We start from the raw sequence: 13243 nt of genomic DNA on the forward strand, positions 1-13243 counted from the left end.
GCTAAAAAGGCTTGCAAATAGGGGACTGTCAATTGCTGTAGTAAATTTGGATGTTACGAAGACTTCTAACACTGTCCAAAACTATGTTTTCACAAATAGAACAAGCACAAACTGCAGGTAATCGGAAATTCAGATGATGGTGAGTTCTATTAAACTGGAAGGATGTAAAAAGAAGGGCTTTGGCAAGGATCCATTCCAACACCAACACTAACATTTTATTTTTAAATTTATTAATTATGAGCTTACCATCATACTAGGAATGACTGAAGATGCTCTGGAATCAAGAGTCTAATTCTAAAGGAATTTGACAAGGTGGCAAAGTAACCTGAAAAGAGTTGCTGCAATTCAGTAGTGGCAAGTGCAAATATTACACCTAGTAAAAGATAACTTTATCAATATTCAGTGTGGCAATTGTTCACAGACTGCTGGCTCCCCATGTACAATACCTCCTCACTCTACCCAGCACTGACAGGGCCTCAGGTACAGTCCTGTGTACAGGTCTGGGCACCACACCTCCTGAAATATAGGACACAAATGAAGGGGACATGGAAGAGTGAAGCAAGACCGATCAGACACCGAGAAACTGTGATCTGTACACACACTGAAAAGTAGAAGATACCTAGCCTGTAACAAAGAAAAACACTAGTGGGCACATCCCACTAGTGGTATGCAAATCAGCAACACTAAAAATAAAAGTGGCCTTTTGGCAAGGAAATGTTAACACCACAACCTCAAAAGCCCAGCTTCATAGCTTATTTGAGCCACTCTGGCCATCAAAGAATTTGGAGTAGGAATGAAGCAGCCCTTCTCCCAGCCATGAGACCAACCACATTAGTCTTGTCTTATTACCCTCTTGCAGGATACCAATCTTTTCTTTAACCACCAATAAAATTTTCTCCATCCAAAACAAAAAACATTTCAGGCAATATGGAGTCACTGATCTTACCCAGAGGTACTGCCAGTTCTTTGCTTCATGTAAAGCAGAAACCCCATACCGAAACAAAAAGCAAGTAACATCCTTGTTCTGAACAAACATGGCCCAGCTAAAAGACGTACACAAATGAAAATTTCAAAGACCCCAGTCAATATGTTTCAATTTTCTGAGAACCGGGACAAGAGACGGGCAGTATAAGCAAGTCCACCGCAACACTCAACAGCTGAGATGTCTGAAAGATGCTTAAGGAATTTAGGCACAGATATGTCATTAAAACCAATGGAAAACAGAAGGTTTTGATACAGATAAAAATACAAGATGTCACTTAGACTGCCGAAAGATGTCTTGGCACAACAAAAACGTATAAAGCCAAACCTGAATATGAAGTTGAATCTTTGGGTTATCTTTGGAATGGATGGAGCAAAAAGGCTGAAGACTGAATCCAAATACTATTTTACCCATACCTCATATGACTTGCCAGGCCATCCTGAGCATTAGGAAGTCCTAGATCTGAAAGGGAATCCGAGCAGACAGATACAGGCGACAAAGACCTCTCTTTCTCCTCTAGCAGATCCAGTTTCACCAAGGAGCTCGTCTCATCTTCTGAGTTATCCTCTGACACAGAGCCAATAATAAAGCGAGAATGAGGGTTCATCTCCAGGGGTTTAGCAGGTTGGGAAGACTCTTCCATGGCTCCTACAAATTGGGCTCTCAGCACTGTAAGGAGCAAAAGAAAGCAAAAAAACCCAAAGCCTGAGGTTAATACCTGCCATTGCAGGACAAAGAAGAGGGCAAAGTAAGGTTCACTTCTGATAGGAAATGCAATGTTAAAACATCATAGCTGAGTCCAGATAGGCATCCAGGATCAAGAATAGTTACAACTGCTATAATCATTGACTTGTCTGTTTGCACAAGATCTATGAGGTCAAAACAGCTGGTCATTCTGATCTGTTGCAGAACCTATTCGTTTAACAAAGCTGCGATAGTCACTTAAAAAAAAATCCCATATAAATACATGACTAGAAATCTAAAACCTGACTGGTCCTGTGCAGACTGCTCTAGCTGACCCTGCTTAAGCAGGGGGTTGGACTAGATGATCTCCAGAGCCTTTCCAACCTCAGCCGTTCCGTAATTCTGGGATTAAAAATTTGTATTTCAACAGTATCTGAATGCTGGGACTCATTGTGTTAGGTACTGCACAAAGCATTATTTACTGCTATTCAAATGATGGATTTGATTTGGCACAAATGCCCTTTTCCCAGCCCTTGCCAGGTGCAAGACATGTCATCTCTCACATTTTTTCATAAAACGTCTCATTTCTTAGAATTCCTCTAGGAATCTGAGCTGATCTATCAAACACCAGAGGGCAGACACAGCATACCGGCCAGCAGCCTGCCAGCCAGGTGGGCCTAGGCAAGACCTAAGATCTGTTCAGAACACGAGCCCACCTCCAACTGCAGTCAACAGCAGACACTTGGGGAAGAGGAAAAAAAAATGGGCTGAACATAAAGACTGCATGCTCAAAACATGATCTCAGCTTCCCATGCCAAGAGCTCAAGCACATCTCAAGCGAGAATTACTATCTCTGGGTTTAGCGGCATGAAAAGTTCCAACTGAGGCAAAGTGAGTAACTTTGAAGTTTTCACTTAAAGAAACATCCACAGATTCTGAACAACTACATGATTAACTGAATATTTTATTAAAAAAATATTCCCTAAGAGTTCTCTATACATATAATAGGTATAACATAAGCAGTAATTACTTTTAAACTTCTTCCACATGCTTGTGCACCACCTGCTTTATCCTTAACCTGAAAAGATTAAACTTTAGGAAGACTTCAGTGTTCAAAGCTCATTCAAGTCTGAAGATAAGTCACCCCCAGGATGACTTTAACAAAAATAATAACCCACCCTTATCAAAGTGAAAGGTCTTACTCCATCCATATCCACCTCTTCCCCTCTCCTCCCCTGCCTGCTCTCCATCAGCTCTGGTGGCTTCCAGACCTTCAACAAAACCAGCAGAACTACAACCAACAAAATAAGGTAATTTCCTGCAAGATTAGCAAGTGGAATTGGAGCAGCAAAGGGAGTGGATAGGAAGATACTGGTAAGGAATGATGGGGTCAGAAGCAAAGCCTCCCCTCTTTGGCAGCAGGGAACTGTCAGACCGGCTCAGCCATCTTCTAAAACTTCACCCTGACTTTAACCTCTTGGTCTCTGATCATCCATGTCGATTAGGGGATAGTATCTACTTTGTGGTAATATATTGAAACTTAGTGGCATGATTTATTGTCATCAGAGGAAAATACAAAAGTTCAGGTCTCCATTTTCTATTTTAAACAATTATTACATAGAGAGAGGATAACCTCTTAATATGGAGAGAACTCTGAGTATCAAAAATCCAGTGTTGTTCCAACAGGGAATGAATGCACTTTCTTCAAAATTTAAAATAAATAATAATTACAATGGAGAAAGGGCATGACAGATGGAGAAAAAGGAACACCTCACAGCACAAAGACAGGTGGGATGGGGAATAAGCATTTGACCCTGCTCTGCCCAACTCTGATGCACTTACGTGATAACTACACAGAGCTGGAAATCACATCATTATAAAATTAGGAATGCACTAACCTCTTGTTATTCTTGCAATCTGAGCAGTAATCCACTTCCAAAATGAACTGGAAAAGAATTAACAAGTAAATGTTATTATTATTATTACTACTCCTACTACTCCTCCTCTGTGTGTGTTTTCCCAACTATAGGGATCTTTGAACACAAAACTGTCATGAAAAAAATCACAGGTACAAAACAGACTAGATGTCTTGCTCCAGGTCATGGAGTAAACCAGGAACTGAACCTGCAATGTCCAAGTCAAGCCGTGGCACCTCCTGCCAGTCCACTGTTCTGGCAACTTCTGAGCAATGTGTTAGCACGCACGTGATCATCCCACATATATTTTAGTTTTGGTTCTAAAAGAAACTTTGTGCTGTACTTTGTGCCAGTGCTACCTACTTATGTCAAACTCTTGTTCTCTGTCAACTTCTGAATCTGCTGGCCAATTTCAGCTGAATTTGATGGTCAGGAGTAAATCCCAATGATAATTAGAAATTCTGTGAAAAATTGGTGGCTAAAAGACAGAGCTGACATATTTTTACATGAAAAACCCCAGTAGTTTACCTGTAAAACAAACTGTGATACAGCCATACAGACAAGGATGAGACAAGGGTACATTTATCTCGGGGCCCCATTCTCCCAGGACGTACTTCACTATGCAGAAGGGACTGTTTTGATACCCTTAACCGTCACACCACAGACATCCTAAACCAGTGGGAAAACCTCATCAGTCCTGCTAATTATAGCCATGTTATGCCAAGTACAGGGATGCAGCATAAATGGTTTAATATGAACATGGTAGCTTTCATCCGGCACACAAGCAAAACTGGACCATATTATAACACAAATAGGACATGATTGTAGTTTTAGTTAGAGCACCAACAAGGAATTTATAAACACCATGCTCTTTTTTTTCCATCGGTAAGTGAGAATTAAAAACTGATCCAACTGGCTTATGCACTTTTACCATGAATGTACTTGACTGAATTATTTAGATCAAACCCTGTGTTGACATCACTACTCCCACAAACTCCAGTTTCACTGAGGCCACAGGCAGTTCACTTTACAGAGGCGTTATTAACCATTTTATGGCGGAAAATCCACGAACATCTGTCCGACACAGGCATTAAAAGGGTAGATCGATCTGCCTTTTTTGAGGGTGGAGATGGAGAAGGGGAAGCATGACTATAGTCTGCAGACCTATCTGTGACATGCAGAACGTAAACCATACAGAAAGATTTCTTTACCTGAAGTGCTTGGGCAGGACTTAACAGCTTAGAAGCACAAAATTTAATCAAATTTTTTTTGCACATAAAAACTTGACAACAATATTTACATGTATATTTATCCTGGCATCAGATGACTCCTAGAGAATATCATCCAGACAGACTTACTGTTGGCACAATTATCAGCGCTGAAGAATCTGGGATACAGCCAAACTAACTTCAACCCTCTCTTAATGAAGGAAAACTTTTTCTGATTTCAAGAACCTACACATTAATACGCAAGTTTCAAGGCTTTTTTCCCCCCCTGAGCAGAGAAGGAAACAGAGGAACAAGCAGTTAAGTGTTTCACTCAAATACTCCATGAGAAAGCATCAAACCAATGCCAAGGCTCCTGATCCCCAGTGCCATGCTCAAACAACTAGACTCAAACATCTTGTTTGTACAACTCGGTTCAAAAGCAGTTAGTTATCCATGAAGCCCCATTTAAGTCCATTTACCAGTGCACTTCCGACCCCTTGTAGTCCAGTCCCAAAGTCATGAGTTCTGCTAGTGTTTTGCAATCAGCTGATAACTCTCATTGAATTAGACGTTTAAGGTCAGCTTGCCCTCAGCATGCTGAAGTTTGTTATTAGTATTTAAATTAATTTCAGCATTGTCTGGGCTAAATAAAATGCAGACTTTCTCAGAGATCTCCTCACAGAAGCCTTTTGATTTCAATGCTGCAAAAAGAATACACAAGTCTCACCAAACCTCTGCATATTGTATTTGCTGTGTGAAATGTAACTGCCGTAGTTTCTAACGAGCATCTTGAATTCAACTGACCACAAGACAATGTTCATGTAGCGCTAACCATTGTGAATGTTCTGTTTGTTTTAATAATGTTGAACTAGACCCTAAACACGAAAACTGTCTGGATCCTCAACTATATACAACCCCTACACACTTATTTTCACAGGTGTCAATAGCCTGTCAAATAGGCTAACTTTTACAGAGAGACTGAAAAAAAACCCTGTAATTTACAGAAAGATACAGATTGAGAATTGGATCCTGCAAAGATTTAACAGGTAACAAACACATCGTGCGCTCTAAGCCTGCTCAGTTACATAAATACACATAATCACAGTTGAATCTTCACAGAACCTGTGCCACGATGTCCTCCCTCCCCCTGAAGAAACCAGCTCACATTCGAGGTCTGAAGACACACAGCACTTTACTAACTCCCCAGCTCTGCAGATATCAAGGTATTTAAGACCCAAATTGTGTTCACACTACAAGCAATGAAAACTCTGCAATTCAAATGCAAAACATAACATACCTGGTTTTGCCCGAGGTGAAACAAAGCCCAATTCACTTCCCCACAGTTCTGCTATTATCATTAGTAAAATTTTTGGCTTGACAGTGAAATGCACATGTAAATAATACTACACTTTCAAAGTTTTTATTACAGTTTCACTTTTAAGATCATTTTTATTATCGTAAAATACACCTCAGCATAAAACTTGCATAATGTCAGCTGGAAATTAAGTTTCTGTTTTTTTCAAACCACCCCATTCTGAAGACAACTACACTAGTGAAGAGAACATTATTATTTCAGTGAAAAAGAGGTATAGGTTCTTTCAAAGACTCTACATATCGGTAAGTCATATAAAAAGGAAATTAACAAAACTAGTTTTATTTAAAGGTTTCTTGTTTAGAGCCCTGGGATCTGTGGCATTGCTAATCAACACAAAGAACTTTAAAACAATTAAATGGACTTGTACTTTCACCACCCTAACTGAATGAACACAGGTAGCAGAAAACAAAGGAACAAAAAAGGTAAAACCAAAGTAAAAATAGATGGTATCTGCGTAAAAAGTTGACTACTTAATTGCTTTTACTGAACACAAAAGATCAGCAACGTGCTCACCTGAACCAGGACTAGAAGTAAGTTTCCAGATCAGGAGAGGGCAAAGAGGTGATTTTTGCACCAGACAGGCCACCAAGCATCAAGCCATTTACCTGCAGAGCTCCCTGCCTGTGCTCCACCAGGCCAGGTGCTGCTGCCTTTTAAGACTGGCTCAGCCTCAAAACTTTGCCAGCCTGTATGTCTACGCAACCGCGTGGGCTATGATTCAAACTCTGCTCCACCTGAGCCATGCCTCCCAGCTAATCACTGTGCATTGCTTCACTTCCCATCCTAAACTGTTCTCAGCAGGTATCAAGTACCCTGCGAGGTTCTTTCGCCTCTAATGCATTGAAAGTACCTCATCACAAACTCAATGTCCACAGGTTAGAAGTTCTAGTTAAGTTTTCAGATTTACTGTACCAACATTATATAAATAAAGCCAAATATACAAGTGGAATATATGCTTCTTAGGTCTCCTCAGGTGAAATAATTCTATGTCACTTCCAAAGAGAACATATAGACAAATAAAAGAGCCTATATTTCTAAACACACAGGACTGTGTCTAAACTCTACTGTCTTTGAGAGAATTTGGCATCGCTTAAATGGCTTGCAGAACATTTACAGCCTGCTAAATTGGAACTGCCTACAGTTTTACTTTGGTTTATATTTTTTTTAACACAGTATATTTTGTTTTAAAACTTTCTCAAGATGATTTAAGTGACACCACGAAAGGAGAGGCGACAATAATCATTGGGTTTGTTCTGCAAATCTGCTTTTACAACTTTTATCTTTTGTCAGCACCCCGCAGCATCTTCCAGAAGGCATTCCCAGGGCTCCGTTCAGCCCCTCGGCAAAACCAGGCCCCGAACTCTTCCCGTAAGATCTCGAAATCGCACCAGAGGTGGGGAAGGATGACAATACAGAAGCGGGATGCTCACGCCGGGGGAGCGGGCGCCTCACGCCGATATGGCGGCTCCGACACACTCGATTTTATTTTTTGTGAATTAAGTGGCTGGCACGAGGCAAAGGCACCACCAACTTGTTGTTCTCCGCGCTGAAGCAGCCGCCGCCGGGCCCGCCGCGGGAGGAGAGCGGGGAGGCCACACGGCTCCCAGCCCAACCACGCAGCGGGACCAGCCGCCGCGGGGAGCGGCACGGCGGGGCTCCGGCGGGACCCCTCCCTCCCGCCACGGGAGGAAACCGGGCGGCTCTTCCGGGCGGCTGCCCGCGCCGCAGCCCCGCCGCTGGAAACCCCCTCCCCTAGCCCAGGGCAGCCCGAGCCGAGCCCCGCACCCCGACAAAGCCGGCAGCGCGGCACGGCACGGCATGGCGCGACACAACATGGCACAGCTCCGCCGCCTCCCGCCGGCCGGCACGGCGCGGCCCGCGCTCCCCGGCCCCGCCCAGCCCTGCGGCCCCCGGCCCACACGGGCCCCTCCGGCCCTTCCCGCGGCGGCGGGGCGCTCACCTCAGGGTGCCGGGCGCTGCGGAGGCGCGGCGAGCCCCCGGCCTGGCGCTGGGCAGCGGAGCTGGCGGGGGTGCAGCACCGCCCCCCCATTCACGGCGAGGGCCCACCCCCGGCCCGCCCCCCGTGCCCGCCCCGCCGCCGCGGTGGTGTGATGGGGGAGGTTACCTCAGGTCAGCCACCTCTAACCCCGCCCCTCGCAGGGTCCCGCCCCGCGCCGCTCCTATTGGCTATCGGAAGGGACGCAGCGGGGGGCGTGACCAATCAGGCGGCGCGCGGGGGGCGTGAGCTATGAGGAGACGCCTATGGCCTGAGCGGCCGGCGGGGCGCGCCTACTGGCTCCCGGCGCGGGGGAGGCGCTGCGGCGGGGCTCACACCCACACACACACCCCGCCTCGGTTGGCGCGGCTCCGCGCCCCCATAACCCCGCCAGGCCGCGGCGCCGGGCCCCGTCCATTGCACCCCCTCCCGTGGGGCCCGGCCTCCCGTGGGGCCCGGCACAGACGGTGAGGCCTTGCGCGGACAGCAGGCACCAGCGCCCTGGCAGGCGAAACCTCCCACCCGCTGCGGAGCCCGGCACCGGCTGCAGGACCCCCCACACCCAGCGAGACCCTCGGCCCAGCGCTCAGTGCCCCACGTGCGACAGCACGGTCCCTCCCGGGCACCGGCAGGGGCACCGGACAGGAACACGTGCCGGGACGGCAACAGGCCCGGCCCTGCCAGACCGTTTCTTGCGCGTTCTCTGACCTTTAGCCACTCGTTCTGCAGATGGGCAATTTAAATAACTGCCCTTTCTGCCTTATTTTACTTTTACAGTTTTGTTTAAAGATTGCTGCTGAAATTTAAATCGACTAAGCAATGCAGGTTTAACTCCTAATGCTGCTGGATCTAGCTCTGTGCACACAGATCCTCTTCCTGCTGGAGTGGCAGCAGTGCCAGGGTACAGCAGCATTAAGCATCCCACACAGGCAGTTTTGGTGTCCCCTGAGCACCTTCCTGCAGGGCTTAGGCACGGAACCCACACCCACATGTCACTGTACCCTTCTCTCCTGCATGGGGAAACTGGGTTTTCTTGTACAATTTATACGCATGCTGGGCTTTATTCCTGCACTGCAAATAAAGGGTGATGCCAGGTTTGAGAGGATACACCTGAGAGCTCCTCCTGGCTCTGGGGTAGCTCAGGCTCACAGAAACTTCACTGCAGCAGCACGAGCAGTAACAGAACAGTGAATTTCCTCAGTCACAGACCTCAGTTCAAAACTCCAGGCAATTCCTTTTTAACATGTGTTTTAAGACCAAGCCTACAGTTACAGGGGATGCAAGACTGTGCTCTACCAGGACACAGTACACTGACTGGAAAGCACATGTTGGAGTAAGTGCCTCCTGCAGGCAAGTATTACACATCTAGAAAATCTTATTTGGGGCTTTGTGGTTAATATTATTATGAGGAGGAACAGACCATGTTCTCACCTCCATCTGGACTAAATCTGGAAAATTGTTCAGGGCATGGACACTTATTTATATCTCTGTAGATGTGTCTTTCACATAAGGAGTCTTCCTCCATGTAAATACTTTTACAAAGGATCTAAAAGCGAAGGCTAGCTCAACATTAGCTTAATCGTATACAGTACTAAAGCCCAACTCATGCGAAAGTGAGGGGGAGTACTTGGCATGCTGAGGGACTGTGTCCTAAATCACTGATAATAACTATACACAGAACTTACAAAATCAGAGATTACGACAGGTGCTTAGTTCATCCTGTCTAGTGCTCCGAGTACCCTGGCTGTGCTAAAACATGCCTACTGCTTGTCTGCCCTGCCCATTTCATCCGTTCAGATAATAAATGCTATTCAAATAGTGCTGGAGGAGTGATTGCTACATATAATTAAATCCTGTAGCAACTCTCCCATTCAAGGGCAAAGAGAGGAAAGAGCACATGAAAAAGAGCAAATGAAATGCATTAACCTTAAAAACAAAAGCACGGATTTGGAAGGTGCTTTTAAAATTACCCAGTAATAATAGCCTTGGGCCACCCTCAGCTTTGATGGCCTTAAAGCAGCACTTCATTTATCATTATAACATTAATGGTTGGGCTTTTTCACAGCTGGATCCTGGTGCACATCATACAGGACAGCTACATCATAGAATAGATCCCAGAATATTCCATTATGTGAATTTTACACATGAAGGCTTTGGGCTGTATACCTTTCACATCTACTCTTACCCACTGAAGGCAGCAAGAAAATCTCGCCTCACTGTGAACAAGTGTTGGTGGAACACTTTTTACAAGGAAATACAATTTCGGAGACATTACCATAACTGATTTGGAACATACTGCAGGGTAAGGAATACCCAGCAATTATTATTGCCCATGCCGAATCAAATCCTGCATTTAGGACACCTGGTGAATTTTGCTGTGACTTACATAGGAGCAGAAATGAGTTCAAAATTTCCCTCAGTTCTAGATTGAAGCAGAAATAGTTAAAAATGTGTTCAACCTTCAAACCGGGAGCAGCAATAACCTGTGTTTTAGTACGAACATACTCTTTCACAAAGTTCAGATATACTTTCCAATATTTTTATCAGATTTTGAATTGTAACCACATTCCTGCTTTGGGGGGAGGGGGATGGTTAAATGCATGTGCTTTTTCTATTATATTCAGAAACTGGACGCCGTACATTATTTACTCTTATTACGCGACTTAGGAGTGCACGTACTCTTTACACATGCAACCCCCACGCACCCACCCCCACCATTTTCTCAAAAAAGCAAGTGTAGCCTTTAGTAATGCAAGTAAATAATTTCCAGCAAAATACAGGGAAAATATTATTACCTTTTATGATGCCAAGTTAGGGTTCCACCTCTCTTCCCCAGGCTCTGATAACATCACCAGTACAAACACAAAAAAGATCATCCTAGGTTAGGGGGGTTAGTGACGCCATCCATTCTGGCACAACTCACGTCCTGGCAAACAAGTGAAAAAGAGAAAGGTCAGATTGCTTTTTAAAGCAAAATTATGTTTTAGCTATTTCAAAAATGCCACAGAAGATTTTAAACATCAGAAATTAAATGTTTATCCTCACAACACTGACAATATCTGCCTGTTTTTAAGGATAATCACTAACAAAATACCTCATTCTCTCCAGTTAGCAGGTTAGCTGCCATCGCTAAATCAGTCCATGAGATGTGCTGTTATTGGTCATAAGTTTTCTTACAGCTTCAGGAAGCACCCTAAACCGTCTTGTAAAACCACAAAGTTAGGCTCCTCTTGGCATTCCCAGCCCAGGACGAGAAGCTGCAGAACTAATCAGAAAGCAAAACAGCACTGTAGATGGGATGGTGGTGAACATTTAGTAATGATACTTACTAATGACATTAAAAATAAACATTTAGTTGCTTGACATTATTTATAATCTAATTCTCTTTCCAATATTTTTTAATTTTTGCTGAGGCTGAGGAATTTGGGATTCCTAATGCTTTCTATCTTGAGAAAGTTGCATAAAAATTAGCAAGTATGGAAATATAGCTTAAAAAAAGGATACAGAAGTGAAGCATCTTATTTGGATAAGATGTTTTTCATCAGCTGAGTGAAAACACACTTATTGGCAAGGTTATGAAATCCTCCTCTGTAAAGGTTGCTAATAGGTGTATCTCAGAGATCTATGCACTGCATTTCACAAGCAGAGAAAAGTGAGCAACCATTTTTATTTTTCATTAATATACTAATTCCAAAGTAAAAGGTTCATTCAACTAGGTAAGCATTTGAATGTGTTAATTTACCACTACATACACTTTGTACTACACTAGCTGGGGGGATTCTGTGGCATTTTATACTTTTCAAGAATTTTACGTTGGAAAATGCTGAATAGTATCCTTATTCTATATCCATTCTTTATGGTTGGTGTCAAGTTGCAGTTATGGTAACTGGATGTCAATCACAAACAGAGCACTTCAGAAAAAACAGTTAACACAATCATTAATATGAGGGCCAAATTATCAGGAAGCCCTCCCAGGTATGGAGCAGATCAAATGTACCCTCACACTAGCCCTGCTATTTGAGATCCTTGAACTGTCTTATCTTTTCACACCTTTACCATAGTGATGTTTGGGGTTTTTTTCCAATTTTACTATTGGCTTTTCAATTTTAAAATAAAAAAAAACACTGAACTAAAGCAGCTGAATACACTAAAATAAAAAACCTGCAGGAGTGCAAAAAGAATCTGGTTTTTATACCACCTGATAGATTGTAAATATTAAATATTTATACCAAAATCCATTCTTACCCACCATGAATATCTAAACTAAATAAGCATGCAAAATAAATATTTATGTGCAAGCCCTTGCCACTACACTTGCTCCTTTTTTAAACTTAAACATCTTGTTAACTTAAACATTATCAATGCTTATGGAAACGTTTTGTCTCTAGACTAACAGTCATTTGAAATGACAGCGGTTATTTTAGACCGAACAGCAATATTCTATCCTTCTGTGATCGCGGGGACGTAAACCTGTTATTCAGCATTGACAAGCCTCTGGCTTTGGAGGAAAAAGTGATTTCCATCGCCACCTCGTGTCTGATACAGAAAACGCCAATTCTCGAAAAACGATCTACCCAACAGCCTAAAGAAATCTCACCGGGGCTTTTTGATTAAACCTGCAGACAGTAGCCTGATAATTTTCTCACTTATTTCTGTACGCGGCCCCTACGTATTGCCTCCGAGTTTGCTGGGCAAAGCCGCCCCCGAGAGCTATTGCATTTCACCCAGTGGCACACGGGGCTCAGCCTGGGCTCTCTCCTGGCTCCTGGGAGCAATTTCCACCAGGGCTGGCAGATAAGCACAGGCAACCTTCATTCCCTAAGCAGTTTTAAGCTTTATTAATGATCTACAAAGCCCGAAATGGCCTGGGACCAGCCTGCTTGGCATCACTTCTCCCCATGCCGGAGCTCCAGCAGAAACCCCCGCCAGCACCCGTGACCCGTTGCAGCACTGTCCTTGCCCTGGACTGGGAGCTGCCCCCGGCAGCGGGAAGGCTCATCCTTACAGCGGACCCGTGAAGGCAGGCGATGCTGGGTTTACTTCACCCAGCCGCCCGGTGTACCAAGGGTCACCCTTGCCCAC

General features: G+C 44.2%; 1 protein-coding gene across 1 annotated transcript in view; it reads right to left on the minus strand.

Moving 5' to 3' along the window:
• The window catches only part of ACACA (acetyl-CoA carboxylase alpha), a 135357-nt gene extending 127113 nt beyond the window's left edge, over positions 1–8244 (minus strand). The window contains exons 1-3 of the mRNA XM_080403560.1: positions 8126–8244; positions 3565–3611; positions 1399–1651 (exon numbers count right to left, since the gene is read on the minus strand). Coding sequence (XP_080259686.1) covers positions 1399–1625 — 227 coding nt within the window. The 5' untranslated portion in view covers positions 1626–1651; positions 3565–3611; positions 8126–8244. The remainder of the gene's footprint in view (positions 1–1398; positions 1652–3564; positions 3612–8125) is intronic.
• Between the last annotated feature and the right edge of the window lie 4999 nt (positions 8245–13243).

The sequence above is a fragment of the Falco punctatus genome (assembly GCF_963210335.1).
Source record: "Falco punctatus genome assembly, chromosome: 1".
In the NCBI taxonomy this organism is placed as follows: domain Eukaryota; kingdom Metazoa; phylum Chordata; class Aves; order Falconiformes; family Falconidae; genus Falco; species Falco punctatus.